Below are 14,266 nucleotides of genomic sequence, written 5' to 3' on the forward strand. Positions count from 1 at the left end.
GTGGTCCTTTTGGGGGGGCAGGGGTTATGGTTGGTATGTTTTGATTTACTTGCCCAAAGCTTCTTAAGCTATTTTCAAATATTAAAAATTGGAGAACAAAGTAAAGATCACAAACCTAGATTTAAACTCTTTCTAAGATGCAGCTTTCCAAAAAGTTAGGAACAGATATTTGTTCTTCAGAATTACAGATAATGTCAGATTCCTTCACAGAAGGCTAAAAAGCTCAAGTCTTATCTCCACACCCAAGAAAAAAAGCAAGCAGAATCTGGTGACTAAGCTCCAGCATCAAGGAAGATGCAGATTATAGATAAAGGCCATTGATAGGGTTGTTGGATCAAATAATGCTTGTTATTACACAACAAGACATTCCTGAACTGATAGTTGACTTCATTTTTCTCCACAGGCTGTCCTGTCCACACAATCTATGTGTCCCCACTTCTAAAAATCTAAGGGGTGATAACCCAGCACAGAACAACCCAGATTGCCACCGGCCTCTTTACCACGGATCCCAGCACCATCTCCACATGAAGAAACACAACCATAGGCAAACATCAGTCCCTAAAAAAATCTTAGACATTTTAATCCCCCAAATTTATGGATTTGCCTTAAAATAAGAAGAGAGGAAATGTGAATGCTATCATGGAAACATTTCTGATGCAATTCACTTTACCCAACTCCCGGGCCCTATTGAAAACCCACTGTTAAACCAAGCACGAAACTTTACAGACTGATTTACTGTTCTCCCTTCAGAGATCAATGGCTTATAGTTTATTTAGAGAGATGCCATTTCATAAAACAAACTAATCTGTAGCATAAATCGTCATTTAAGCCAATGGACTGACCTCTAAGGAATGCCTACTTAAAACGCCCCAGAACAATTGTTTCCACTCCTTTTTTCCCCTCTGGTTTCCTTTTATGTCCATAATTCTATCACCTCAGGTGTCTGAGGATCTCTGCTTGTGATTGACAGTTCTGAAAGATCTAGTTACTTTTGGATGGGTCTTAGATGAAGTTCAGTTTAATTAAGTCTGTGGTGCCACTCAAGTCTCAGTACAAAATGCTAAAGAACCAAACAGCAGAAGTGTAAAGCCTTTAAAGGCAAATTTCAGATGCGGTGGGGGAGCCTGGGGGTCTTTTGTCAGCCTATACTGCCATCTATCTAGCCGAGACCACGTCATTCTGTGCAAGCCATTTGTGTTCTCACCGCCCCTGAAGAAAGCAAGTCTCCAGCAAACAGCTTTACAGATCCCGAAGTTCACAGTAAAGAATGGACAGCACCGCCTCATCCACTCCGAGTCTGCCAACCTCCCATGGACCAGCAGGCAAATTCCGACCATCATCTTCTCCTCACAGTTCGACGTCTGGCAAACAGACATGCATGTCTGCCTCCAATCCCCATATTACCTAAGCCAGTATCAATTGCATAGGCCTTTGAATATTCTCTGATGTCACTGATAAAACAGATAAAAGTTGCCTTAGATAAGATGTGAGACCTGAATTAGAACCTCTAATACTCTAGCTATTAAACTCCTATACTCAGGAGTTTAAAAAAAAAAAAAATCCCAAATAGTATTTCTTAGACACTGACTGAACATCTGTAAAAGAGAATTGATACGGATGAAAAATCAAAAGAACCCTTTGTACTTACGGTAGAAGACATATTCAGTGTAGCTTGACCAGATCTTGTCATCTGTATACTGGTTGACAAAAGATGCTGTCACTGAGGAGTTACAGGCCACCATGTGGAATCCACACTCTGATAACATATCAAAAGCCCTTTCCAGATGCTTGAATTTGAGATAAAACCTGGAGGTGTATCTTTCTGGGGCTCGGTCAGGGTCTCTGCTCTCATTCAAAGTTTCACCAAATACCTCTTTTGCCAAGGAAATCCTTCCACAAACCAAAATCCGGGGAACTCTCCGAAACTTGGCATCTGCCTGCCCCTCTCTGCCCATGGTGCAGGACCCCCTGTAGCCCACAGTAATGAAGCCCCATTTGCGGTCCGCAGGGAGCACTGAGGAAGGAGGGCAGATTCTCGTGTCGCTTCCTTGGGAGGCATCTTCGAAGTCACTGTGGCAAAATTCGTCTGGGCTTTGCTTGATATCATCAGGGGTCAGGAGTTTGACCAAGTCTGGGAGCTGGAAGTACTCCGCTTCCCTTTTCAGTCTTCCCCTTTCTGGAAAGTGATCAGGCAGGACCACCTGCCTGTCCCTGAGATAGTCCAGAATATAACGGAACAAGAATCCATCTCTGTCAATGAAAAACCTTCCTTTGGAGTCCTTGGCTAGATCGTTAGCCGTGTCTCTCTTTGGGGAAAACATTTTCCACAGGAGGGAATGAGGGATGCTTATTAATGTGGAATGGCGGGTGAAATAAACTTGACCCCCGACATTCAGCTCCACGACCTCAGGGAAGGAGTTGGGAACTGCAGCCCCCTGTTCTCGAGGATAATAACGACTACAGTTTCCACTCAAAGCCATTGTCCCTTTCTTCTTGCTCTTCTCCTATTGTGATTTGAAGGTGCAATCCAGTGGAGTCACAGCCTTATCCTCTGCATCAACTTGCCAAAGAGGGAGAAGGAAGCTAACTTGTTAAAAATGACCTTCTCTTACCCCAGTTTTTTTTTTTTTTCCCCAAGAAGGCAAAATTCAGAAGAGTCCACAGGTGAAGTGATGCTGCAAAAGTAGTTTCAACCCTGGCTGGTGGTGAGCTATTACTTCACAGAATGTAATCAACTCATCTCCATCAGATCTGTCCCAAGCTCGGTAGGCAAGGCAGGCCAAGTCCCCAGTTACTCCGAGGTCTGTCTGAGGGAAAAGAGACAAAATTATTTCCTCAAGCCCAGCATGAGTCAGAAAAAGAGACACCACTGGAGAGAGGAGAGGGAGGGAGAGAGGGCGGGAGGGAAGTAGGGAGGGAGGGAGGGAGAGATTATTTTACATAAGCAGCCCAGGAACTACTGATTTCAGCCATTCTTCAACTAAATTGTAGCTTCTCTCAAGCTATTTTGTGTCTACATGTTTAGCCATATGCCTCTATCTCCAGCCATTAGTATTAAAAATATTTCTACTGGTATTTCTGCTTTAAGAAGGAATATAAGATTTTCAACTTTTAAAAGGGGATTTTTTTTTTTCTCCTCCAAGCTGGTCTGGTAAAGCAATAAGTCACAGAACTTACCTTAGTCAGTGCTGGAAACCCAGCTCCTGTGAAGAGATACCCATTTGCAAAGCAAGCAGAATCCACAGCCAGAGTCTGGAGCTTGTCAAATCCCAAAGAGTTAAAGGACAGAGGTATCAATGAAAAGTGCCAGAGAGATGTGCTCTTACAAAATAATATATATATATATATATATATATATATATATATAAATATTTATATAAATGTATATTTGTATGTTTGTATATAGGTATGTATTCACTCCCAGTCTCAAGTTGAAACAAGTCACAAAAAAAGTTGAAGCGTGATGAGAGGTGGTTGGGTCGAAGAAGCAAGGCAGAGAAAAATACCCAACCAAAGCTTCTCCAGTAAAAAGGGGAAGGAAAAAAAAAATCAAACCTTTAGAAAGAATCCTTAAAACAGAGGAGAGTTGGAAGAGGTACTGGGACTTAGAAGCTTTTCGGAAAGCCCAGCAGCAGGAAGAAAGACAGATGTGCCCTGCTGGGGTCCCAGGTAGCCACCCCACCTGCCGGCAAGGGCAGACGGACTCCCATGTTCGCAGGCCGGCGGGAGCCGCGGGGAGCCGGGCCGCCGCAGCGCAGAGGGGCCGCGGGGGGCTCGGGCTCGGGCTTCGGCGGCCGGCGGAGCTGGGTGGTTCCACAGTTCCCAGCGCAGTTCGGGGGCTGTTGTTTCAGCGGCGCAGGCAAGACACCATCCAGGGAAATGACTATTACATCATCTTAAAGGAATACGGCTTGGAGAAAGCGGAGGCAGCTCCGAGTCACGTCGTCCTCGGTGACAGGTCGCCAGGACTGCACGGGGACGCCGCGCACCGGCCGCGACACGCGACTCCCCTGCTCCCGGCTCTGGGCGGGGACGCGGCGCCGCGCAGCCACTTCCCTCAGCGTCCTGCCCGCGAGTCTGTAGTTTGCCACGGCCTTCGCTTCGCCTCTTCTTCCTGCTTTTTACACCTCCACCGCCGCCACCATTCCCCAGAAATAACCCCCCACCCCGGCGGTGACAGGAACACAAGGGATTTTGCATTGGAAAAATGTACAAACAAACCCTTGGCACAGGCACTGAATTTCAGCTGAAGGGCAAATTTCCCGTCCACATAGGCTCATTTAAAAAAGGAAAAGAAGAAAGCACACCGAAGGACCCCAATGTTCAAGCTACATAGTGGCTCTTTCTTACAAGCAAAGGGCATTAAACCGTGTTCTCCTTCAGATGCCCTCTTCCCCGCCCCCTTCTTCTCCATCCCTGTGCCTCCCCACCCCCAGCAAATTCTGAGTCTCTCTGGAATGAATGATATTCTTTCCAAAGAATACATGAGCTACTGGAACTCGCAGAAAGCCCACAGCTGACATCAGCAAGTCATTATCTCTCAGCTTACCTGCAAGAAATTGGTACCTGCAATCTTTTTCTGGGGCTGTGTCTTTACTGAGCCTCTCTTTGGACATGCCCCAGCCCCCTCCCACCTCATCCCAAGAGGACTCTGGTGGAAGACACACCCGGCTAAGAGACATTTTACTCCTATCCCAGAGGGCTTCCTTAAGTGCATCATTAGAGTTTCAGGAAGGCATTTCCAGGGCAACCTAATCCACTAACAAAGTGCTTCCAGTTGATCCTGCCAGTCAATAATGGCCCAGCCAACAGCTTACAGTAAGTCGACCATTTCTCCTTTAAAATGCCAGTGTCTTAGGACTCACCCTCCTAATCAGAATATAGCATTTCATCTATGAATAATACATGTGAGGCACACTCCATCCCAAATAACTTCTATTAAAAAAAAAAAAAAAAGCAAAAGCCAAAAACGGAGATGAAAGTATGAATTAGGTACATTTTAAGGGATCATGTGTTTATTGCCAACTCTTGCCCCAAGAATTAGATTAAAGATAGACTCGGCAGCAGGATAAATGAATTTTTAGTTTAACAGTCTTTTCTTTCAATAATGTCAGGTTACTGAACACATATGGAATATTAGCCAACACTCCAACACCTGATTATATTTGACTTTGTTTCTTTAACTAATGTATTAACCTGTTATGGCCTTAATCATTGGGATTTTCAAACCGGACCAATCAAGGGAATATTTATTATTTGGTGCACTTATATCGCCATCTAGTGTCTATATGCTATCAGTGCAGATCTGTAACTGACCACTTACCCGGGCCAAAAGTTAGATATTTCCTGCTTTAAAAGTTTGTTGTTGTTGTTGTTTTAAGATTTTATTTATTTATTTGACAGACAGAGATCACAAGCAGGCAGAGAGGCAGGCAGAGAGACGAGAAGAGGAAGCAGGCTCCCTGCCAAGCAGAGAGCCCAAGCAGGAGTCCTCGATCCCAGGACCCTGAGATCATGATCCAAGCTGAAGGCAGAGGCTTAATCCACTGAGCCACCCAGGTGTCCCTGCTTTAAAAGTTTTTATGTTGGTTTAAGTATGACCAGACACACACTGTTCACCATGATGACAAAATAAATATTTAGTTGCCACAAAACAAAGGAAAAAAATGGAGATCTGAGTACATGCTTAGTAAGTACTGGGCTTAGTTGTAGTTAGAAATAAGCAAACATTTCATTTTATTTTTAACAGAATGGGCCAGTAAACCATAACAATAGCTTTGGAGGTTGGGTTTAAAATATTCTGGGGACAGGGGTGCCTGGGTGACTCACTCAGTTAAGCATATGACTCTTGATCCCAGCTCAAGTCTTGATCTCAGGGTCATGAGATCTCCACACAGGGCATGGAGCCTCTACTTAAAATTAAATTTAAAAATATATATATATATTTTTTTTAAATTTATTTATTCTGGGGACAGTTTGGCAGGAAAGTGAGGATTGGAGATAAGAAAATAAGAATAGGAAAAACAAAAGGAACTTGAGAAAATGGAAATTACCATCTCATCTTAGAGATATATAAACTGAGGACCAGAGAGGGAAAGAATTTCCACAAGGTCACAGAGCTGTGAAGTAGCAAGACGGGGTTTAGATCACTGCCTACTCATTATGATCAATTTTTTGAACTGCTTATATTCTAGAATAGGAATGGCGAGGAGGCAAATTTAAAAAAAAAAAATTCAAACTACGCATTTGAAGAAATCCCAGCAATTCATTTTAAAGAGTTTTCAATATTAAGTTAAATTCAAGTCTAGAAGATTTTATAATTTAACTGAGAGGATTCTGAATTTTGAAAATGAGTTCTCTTTATTGGTCAGGGTTTCAAAGGTCAGACTACCTATTTTTTTTTTTTTAGATTTATTTATTTATTTTATAGAGAGAAAGAGAGCTTTCCTGCATGAAGGAGATTTGGGGAAGGGCACAGGGAGAGAATCTTCAAGCAGACTCCCCACTGAGCCTCTGAACCTGGAGCCTAGAGCCCAAGGTGGGAGCCCCATCTCAAGACCCTGAGATCATGACCTTGCTTATATCAAGAGTCAGGTGCTGAACCTACTGAGTCACTCAGGCGCCCCATGTGCATATTATTTACCTTTTAATCTACCCAGAGCCTCTGAAATCAAAACTGCATGGGCCTCTCTCTCACCTTTTGAGAAGTCAGGGGTTTGGTTCCAGATTGGCTCAAAGCCTTTTCAAGCTGGGGTCTACCGGCCTGGGTAACCATCCTCTGATGCATACATTTTCTTGTTCCTTTAGTCTAGGGGATCCAAACAAATGAGAAGTGAGATTAAAGAGGTAACAGGCTCGAAGGAAACAAAGCAATCCACCATAGAGAGAGATTTAAATAGTGCTAGAGTAAGCGCATGTGTCTCAGGGAGGTTGTCAGTAAGCCCAGCTGCTTGGTGCCTTAACAAGAGGCAAGAAGCCAATTCTAGGCTGTAAGCGTATTCCTGTCCTCCGTGTCAGCAGATAACACAGCTAGTGTTATTGTTCTGTTCTGGCAGCTCTCCGCTGAAACATTGTGGGATCCTCCACTCGGCCCAACGGCTGAACATAAAGCAACAGATTTCTCTTAGGGGAAGAGAAAGGGAGAATGTTTCATCCGTAATAGTCAAGACTATAGCACATTTGGATACACCATGGGTGGATTATGGAGTTGAAAAAATGTGTCTTAGCCTCTGTTTCCTGTTCCCTACTTGCACACACCCCCATAGCTGAATGCTGAAGAGTGTATTCTCAAACGGACAATTATAAATTTGGAATAATGTGTTCACTTTGCACATCCTTACCTCCTAACACATCCTTAAGTTTCCTCCCCGCTGGAGCAGAGATAGCTTTTATGCTGACTGTCTTTGTTATCAGGGAGGGAATGATCTCATAAATGTAGACCAAAATGCCATACATTCATTGTGTCGCATGCCCCAAGGTCTCCTGCATCATCACTGTTATCCTAACACAGGTACTGTTTGTGGAGGGCCAGCCCTCAAGAACTCACAACAGTTACAATCCCTCTTCTAACTCTGCCTGATGGCTGTGTGACATTAGAGGAGGAGCTCAACGTCTCTGAGCCAGGGTAAAATGAAGATAACAGGAAGACCTGCCTCCCAGGTGTGTTGTGCAGATTCAATACCATGATGCATGTAAGATCCTGAGCATGTTGTCTGGCCCTAGGTATGTGCTTGCAAAATACCAGCAGTCTCGATGATGGCTGTGGAAGTAACTCCATTTGTCATTGGTAGACTGAAGCGCAGGCATAAAGAAGTTAACAGAAGATGCCCAAAGACTGAAATTCAGTTCTACTTCCAAAATCTTCACTCTCCTCACTCTGCAGGTGTAGGTGAAGATCATTGCTTATTATAAGCATATGTATTAATAATGTGAGGATTTGAAGATTTGTTGGAGGCGATAAGGTGGGAGAATGGGAACTGAAAATAGCACAACAGTGGTTAGAAAAGAAAATACCACTGTCTTTTGTCCTACCATGTTCCCTTCTCGGGACACTTTCATTCATGCCACATGGATTTATTGAGTGCCTCTGTGTGTCCAACACAGTTCCAAGTACTTATGCTACAAAGCTGAATTCGATACAGTCTCTGAACACAAACACATACAAACACACACACACAAAATCGTCCCCATGGAAGGCAAAGATGAAAAAGTTCTAGATTCGTGAGCAGACAGGTGCCTGAAGCTGTTTTCAGCTTTGGGTCCTACACAGTCCACATATGTTTTGAACAGACCACTTAACCTCAGGGTGGCCTCTGCTTCCATATCTATAGAATGAACCTGTCTCCCTTTATAGAGTTACAGTGACTGATGGCAAAATAAAGATAAAATACAGCTGCCAAATTGTCAGAGACTTACCAGGCAGTAATTTGCTATATAAGAGACAGAGCAAGAAGGCAGCAAATAGTGATCTCGTTAATATAACGCCTTGCAAGAGAGAATTTGGATTAGGTCTGCATAACCTTCAAGTTGGAAGGGGAGACCCTTTGTGGTTACCCACTGTTGCCTCAAATCCACCTCCAAGTTTTACATAACAGCAAACATTCAACCTAGACATTTCTCTTGGTCTCTCCTGAAAATATTCTTGAACTATACTCTCATAAAATACGTATAATAGCTAAAGATGTTCATACCAGCATGATGCCTCTGAATGGAAGTATGTAAAGTTCTTCCAAGGGAACTGTCATTTTAAGATCTGAGCTTTAAAAGAAGTTTATGCTGATCTGAACAGAAAGTAGTGCTATTCGAGTATGAGATGATGTTATTGACTGTATTAGGGGCTTAAGGTTTTTGATGTGAGCATGTGACAGTGGAAAGAGGGTACACATTTCTGTAGTAGGTGTGGGTGCATGGTCACCTTTTAGGTTTCCCTTCAAAACAGAATTATTTTTATTTTACTTGTTTGGGGTTGTTTGTTTGTTTGTTTGTTTGTTTTTTAGAGGGGTGAGGAAAGGGGCAGCAGGAGAAGGAGTGAGAGATAATCATAACACAGACTCTACACCCAGTGCGGAGCCTAATGCAGGGCTTGATCCCACAACGCAAAGATCATAACCTGAGCTGAAATCCAGAGTGGGACACTTAACCGACTGAAGTCACCCAGATGACCCTGGGTTTCCCTTCAAAACTGGGAAGTTTTTCTGGAGCACATGGTCAAAGTAAGGAGTGCACTGTTTGGTCACATGGTTGTGTAAAGCCAACCCACACACATATGTACTTAGAAATTGTGATCTCAGCAGTGTGGAATGCAGCCCAGGTGGGAAGTGAAGGGATAAATAGAATATAGCTGCCCAACTACCCAGCAACTGATTCCAGCAAATACACAAGCGGTATTTTAGAAATCACTATTTAAAAAAAAAAAAAAAAAAAAGAGGTCTACTCTTGCCTCTCCCTGCAGTTCTTTCCCTAGAAGTATGCTTTCCCATGTATTATTTGTTGTATTACACGTTGGCTTAGGCTTCATTACATTTGCTACATATTATGCAATATATCTCTTGACAAAGGAGAAATTTGTAGGTCAGTAATTGTCAACCTTTTATCTCCTACGTAGGACACCCATTTTCCAAAGGACATCTTTGTCATTGTTCCAAAATATGCAACAGATCCAAGTGGTATCAAAACAGAACAGGGGCGCCTGGGTGGCTCAGTGGGTTAAGCCTCTGCCTTTGGCTCAAGTCATGGTCCCAGGGTTCTGGGATCGAGCCCCTCATTGGGCTCTCTGCTCAGCAGGGAGCCTGCTTCCCCCCTTCTCTCTCTGCCTGCCTCTCTGCCTACTTGTGATCTCTGTCTGTCAAATAAATAAATAAAATCTTTATAGGAAAAAAAAAAAACAGAACAAACTTAGGTCTTAAGTCAAAATGTTTATTTAAAAAAAAAGCAACTGGTCAGAAATTGCAATAGTATGCCTCTGGTCTCTAGAATGCAGTTGCATTTTTTTTTTCTGAATAGTTTCATACATGCATAAATGGAATTTATTAAACACCCTACAACGACTTACAGGGAGTAGAGCTTGAAAATCCCAGTTACAATTAAAAGGAGTGGGTGTTAGATTCAGGCAGAGTCAGGTCTGAAAGAGGAAAGTACCAGCTCCAGGATTCTGACCTAATCACTGTGCCTCTCCCAGGATGTTCTCCGCATGTATACATTAGAAATAAAAGTATCTACTCTGTAGGACTGATGTGAGGATTAAAGAATGTTCTGAAAGTGCTTGGAATACAGCAAATGTTCAATAAGTAATGGCCAATGTGATTATATTTATACTTGGTTCGATCACCTCTTCTGCCCCTGTCCCCTCTGCTCCCTGCACCTATGCCCCGGGTCTGTGTGGACAAAGGGATGGAAACTGTCCCACATTACTCATTCATGCTGGTGATGTGACTGGTCCCTTTTCTGAAAGTCTGCTTCTTCCTTCAAGCAGGGGAAGAGAAGAAAGGAAAAGGATACTGAAACCCTAAGCACACTTGTCCTTGGAGATGGACAATTAGTTGATTTAAAAGCATCCTCTCCAGCCTTAGTAAGTAGCTGTGCCTTTCATCGGATGATGCATGGAGGAAGGCAAATGAACAGGCTGGCTCGTTCAAAAGATCTCACATCGCTTTGCGGTGATTCAGCACAGTCCCTCTGGTGTAGCAATTGTTTGTAGAAGGCATTTTTCACAGCTAAATCCAAACATGTCAGTCTCATAGGTTGAAATGAATCTTACCAGTGGCATCTGCAGATGGGGCACAGCAGGAAGACAGAAGGACAAAGACCGAATAACAAATGGAAGGATTTCATTCAAGGAACAAAACTGAATTATTAGAAGACTTGAGGAGTCAAAGCTGGGGATTTCTTGTATGCTCTGAAACACTGCTTGGTATCCAGTGCACTTTCCCCCTGCTTTTTGAATGATGTGCAAGAAACCCACTGGGCAGGCATCATTTGTCATTCATCTTGCTCTCTGACCAATAGCACAGGAGTTCCTGTTTTGAAGGGGCTCACTACATCTTTGTTGAATTTAATTGCAGGAGCAAGAGTGTATCCTCAAATTGGCCCGATAAAATAATGTGTTAAGAAGCTGACAGGGTCATATTGGAATGAACTGTTGGTTGGGAACATAAAACAGTTGATTTCAGTTTCCTTTTTTTTCCTTTAAGATTTTATTTATTTATTTGAGAGAGAGAGAGAGAGTCAGAGCCCAAGAGCAGCGGGAGGGAGAAGCGGACCTCCCACTGAGCAGGGAGCCCAACTCGGGGTTCGATCCCAGGACTCTGGGATCATGACCTGAACACAAGGCAGGCCCTTAACCGACTGAGCCACCCAGGCACCCCTGATTTCAGTTTCTTCACCAAAACATTTGAGTTTTCCATGCTAGGAGGGATCTGTTCATTTGGTCAGGTCCCAGAGAAATCAACTGCCTGCAGAAAAACAGCCTTTCTGCACTTACCACTGCAAATGGGTCATGTGTGTACCCAGTTTGGAGTCAAACTAGACTGAACAAAAAAAGAACCATTAAAAGGAACACCCCAGCTAGAGCAAGACATAACAAAATTTTCAGTTTCAAAATTTCATTGATGCCACTTTCTTAAAATATCTATGTCAGTGCCTGAGGCCAAACAAATTAATAAAATCAACAAATGAAACTGGTCCAGACTGCCAGACATTTTCACATACATTATCTTTTCCGGTTCCTACAGCAATTTTCAACTGTTGGCATTGTGGGGAGAATAAAAGAGCCTCCAACAGGTTGGGTTATTGGCAATAGGTCACACCAAGCCTGCTTGAACCCAAAGCCCCCTTTTAAGTACACCAAACTTACTCAGCCATATAGTTCCTTTTATTAAACACCCTTAGTCTGTGCCCAATATTTGCATTTGACACCGCATGGCACAACAAGGACTTCCTAGTACAGATTCCCACTATATTCTAACTCTGGTTCTGGGCCTGGCACAGAGTAAGCACTCCGTAAGTATTTGTGCAAGGACTGTTAAGATTAAGAAGTGAATGAATAAATGAATTCATAAATAATGAATGAATGAATGAATGAATGAATAAGCTATTATCTGGGACAAGGGTATCCAGAAATTTTGGCTGGATACAACAAGAGTCTGATCTGACGTGGCATCTCCAATTTTCTTTACTCCTGAGATGTTGGTTTCAAATGGAATAATGATTTCAGAGATGAAAAATAAAAAGTTTGCATCTCAGCATAGAGAATTAGCCCTTCATGAATCCAAAAGGATGAGTAATACAAATTTATATGTTTATGTTCCAGAATTTAGAAGCTTTTAGAAATAAGAAACTGCTTTTGGGATAAGACTCTCCTCAGAACAATTAAAAAAAAAAAATTAAGTGCCTCGATGCTGGGGAAAAAATGCAATTTACTTCAAAAAAAATAACTTGAAAAGATACCAGGGAATTCTAATCCAGCCAATTTATGTGTCAGTCACTCTGCATCCTCCCAAAAAGGTATGTGGCATGGGGTGTGTGGTTAGAAGGCCTGGTAATGGTTGACCTACAGAGACACACACTGGGCACAAGATTTTAGGGGCTACACCACACAATTTAAATGTGAGTTGGGAAACATCACGCTTTCCCGTACAATGCAGATTAGCGCTGCTTCTGCCAAAGAAATTGTATGTTACCTTTATAGACCATGATCTGAACCTCAAGCACATCTCCCAATTACCCTAGGGTCTCTTGAAATGACAGGCTGGTTTGCAGTGTGTGTTTCTAATGGCTGCCGGAGGATATCAGACAATTATTTGAAATGGAGCCAGTGTCATACATCTTCCTGAGATAGCTGGTTGCCATTCATCAGGAAAAAGAATGCCGATGAACAAACGGGGTGACACAAAAAAAGATTTATGTATCTGATAGAAACTGGATTCAACCTGGTATCTCTCAACCAGCCCCTTGGATTTTTCACACATTTAAATAAAATTTTAAAAGCAGTTATGTTGTTGAAGTGCAATAATACTGGACATGGAGGCTGAGATTACCCCCAAATGGGATATTAGATAAAATCATAAATTCAGGTGAAAAAATTAGATGCATGGGCTAGGGATGAAGAAGTGATGGATTTCTTATCTGCACCAAAGAGAGTAGGCAAATGCACTCCTTACATTGCCATTTTGCCTACGGGTATTTATGCCTACAAGTGTAAAGAAAGAAAGAAATTGCCAATGAAAGTAACCAATAGAGGCCAGGCTGAGAACATCAGCGCCTCACAATAATAACTCCCTCCTCCCAAAAATTTCACCTGCAGAGCCACTGCCTAATCAGAGCCAACGCAGAGTCCTTCCCCAGACACCCAATTAGTCACAACAGCTGAGGTTGAGGGAGCCCAACAAAAGCAGCTTTCAACTCCTTTAAAATCCCTCTCCTGACTCATGTCTTTGATCTTCTTCACTTACTCATATATTTACCTATCTGTGTGTACAAAGAGCTACGTGAGACCCTGTAGGAGAGGCAAAGATGAATCAGACATGAGTCTCACCCTCAACAAGCTGATAATCCAGTGGGGCCATTGAAAGGAAAGCACCATACGTCCAACGTGGAGATCGGTTACGGCAGCCTGGACCAAGCAGTGATTGCTGTGGAAAGAACTGGAAGGAGCTCCACGAGAGAGGCACGGTGCAAACAAGAATAGAGCCATTTCATGCCTAGCGCAAAGTGCCCATTCATAAAATATAGATGGACTAAAGGAAGTGCCACCTTGCATCACTACACATTTACGGGGCACTCATTTAGAACACATTTAGAACTGCCCCAAACTGGACTGATTCATTAAGAGTCCTGATTGTCTCAGAAATATTTTATATGTGGATATAAATGTAAGCCCATTACAGCACTAGTCCCTACAGCTGATTTATATTTGATTCTCAGCCAACAAAGACGAAGAGACATTTGAGGGCCCCATCCCCATTATTTATTTACTCCACGAGTTCCCTCTTTCTGCCATGACTTTTGTGCCACTGGACCGTGGTTCCAGATGACTGACAAAAGGCATGTAAGTGATGGTGCTGCGGATTCTATAAGAGACCAAGGAGGCACCTGAATGGCAGCAAGCAGGCCTCACTGCAACAGCTCCAAATGCCTCCAAGGACATAGTCTATGAAACCCAGAGCACCAGACAGATGTTGCTTGGCAGAAATCCTTTGACATTCTGCACGGCAGCATGAGCCTCACCACTGCCTGGAAATATGGGCCAACAACAGTACTGAGGATAAAA

General features: G+C 43.0%; 1 protein-coding gene across 3 annotated transcripts in view; it reads right to left on the bottom strand.

The window, feature by feature from the left end:
* The window catches only part of KCTD16 (potassium channel tetramerization domain containing 16), a 317,274-nt gene that overhangs the window by 279,976 nt on the left and 23,032 nt on the right, over positions 1-14,266 (bottom strand). For 2 of the 3 annotated variants that reach the window (XM_082726067.1, XM_082726068.1), the window contains exons 3-4: positions 6,698-6,808; positions 1,649-2,807 (exon numbers count right to left, since the gene is read on the bottom strand). In XM_082726067.1, the coding sequence (XP_082582193.1) occupies positions 1,649-2,480 (832 nt within the window). In that variant the 5' untranslated portion in view covers positions 2,481-2,807; positions 6,698-6,808. Of the gene's footprint in view, positions 1-1,648; positions 2,808-3,177; positions 4,084-6,697; positions 6,809-14,266 lie in introns of those variants that run through there. The other variant, XM_082726066.1, reaches the window with a different exon arrangement.

This window comes from Mustela nivalis (genome assembly GCF_964662115.1).
Source record: "Mustela nivalis genome assembly, chromosome: 3".
In the NCBI taxonomy this organism is placed as follows: domain Eukaryota; kingdom Metazoa; phylum Chordata; class Mammalia; order Carnivora; family Mustelidae; genus Mustela; species Mustela nivalis.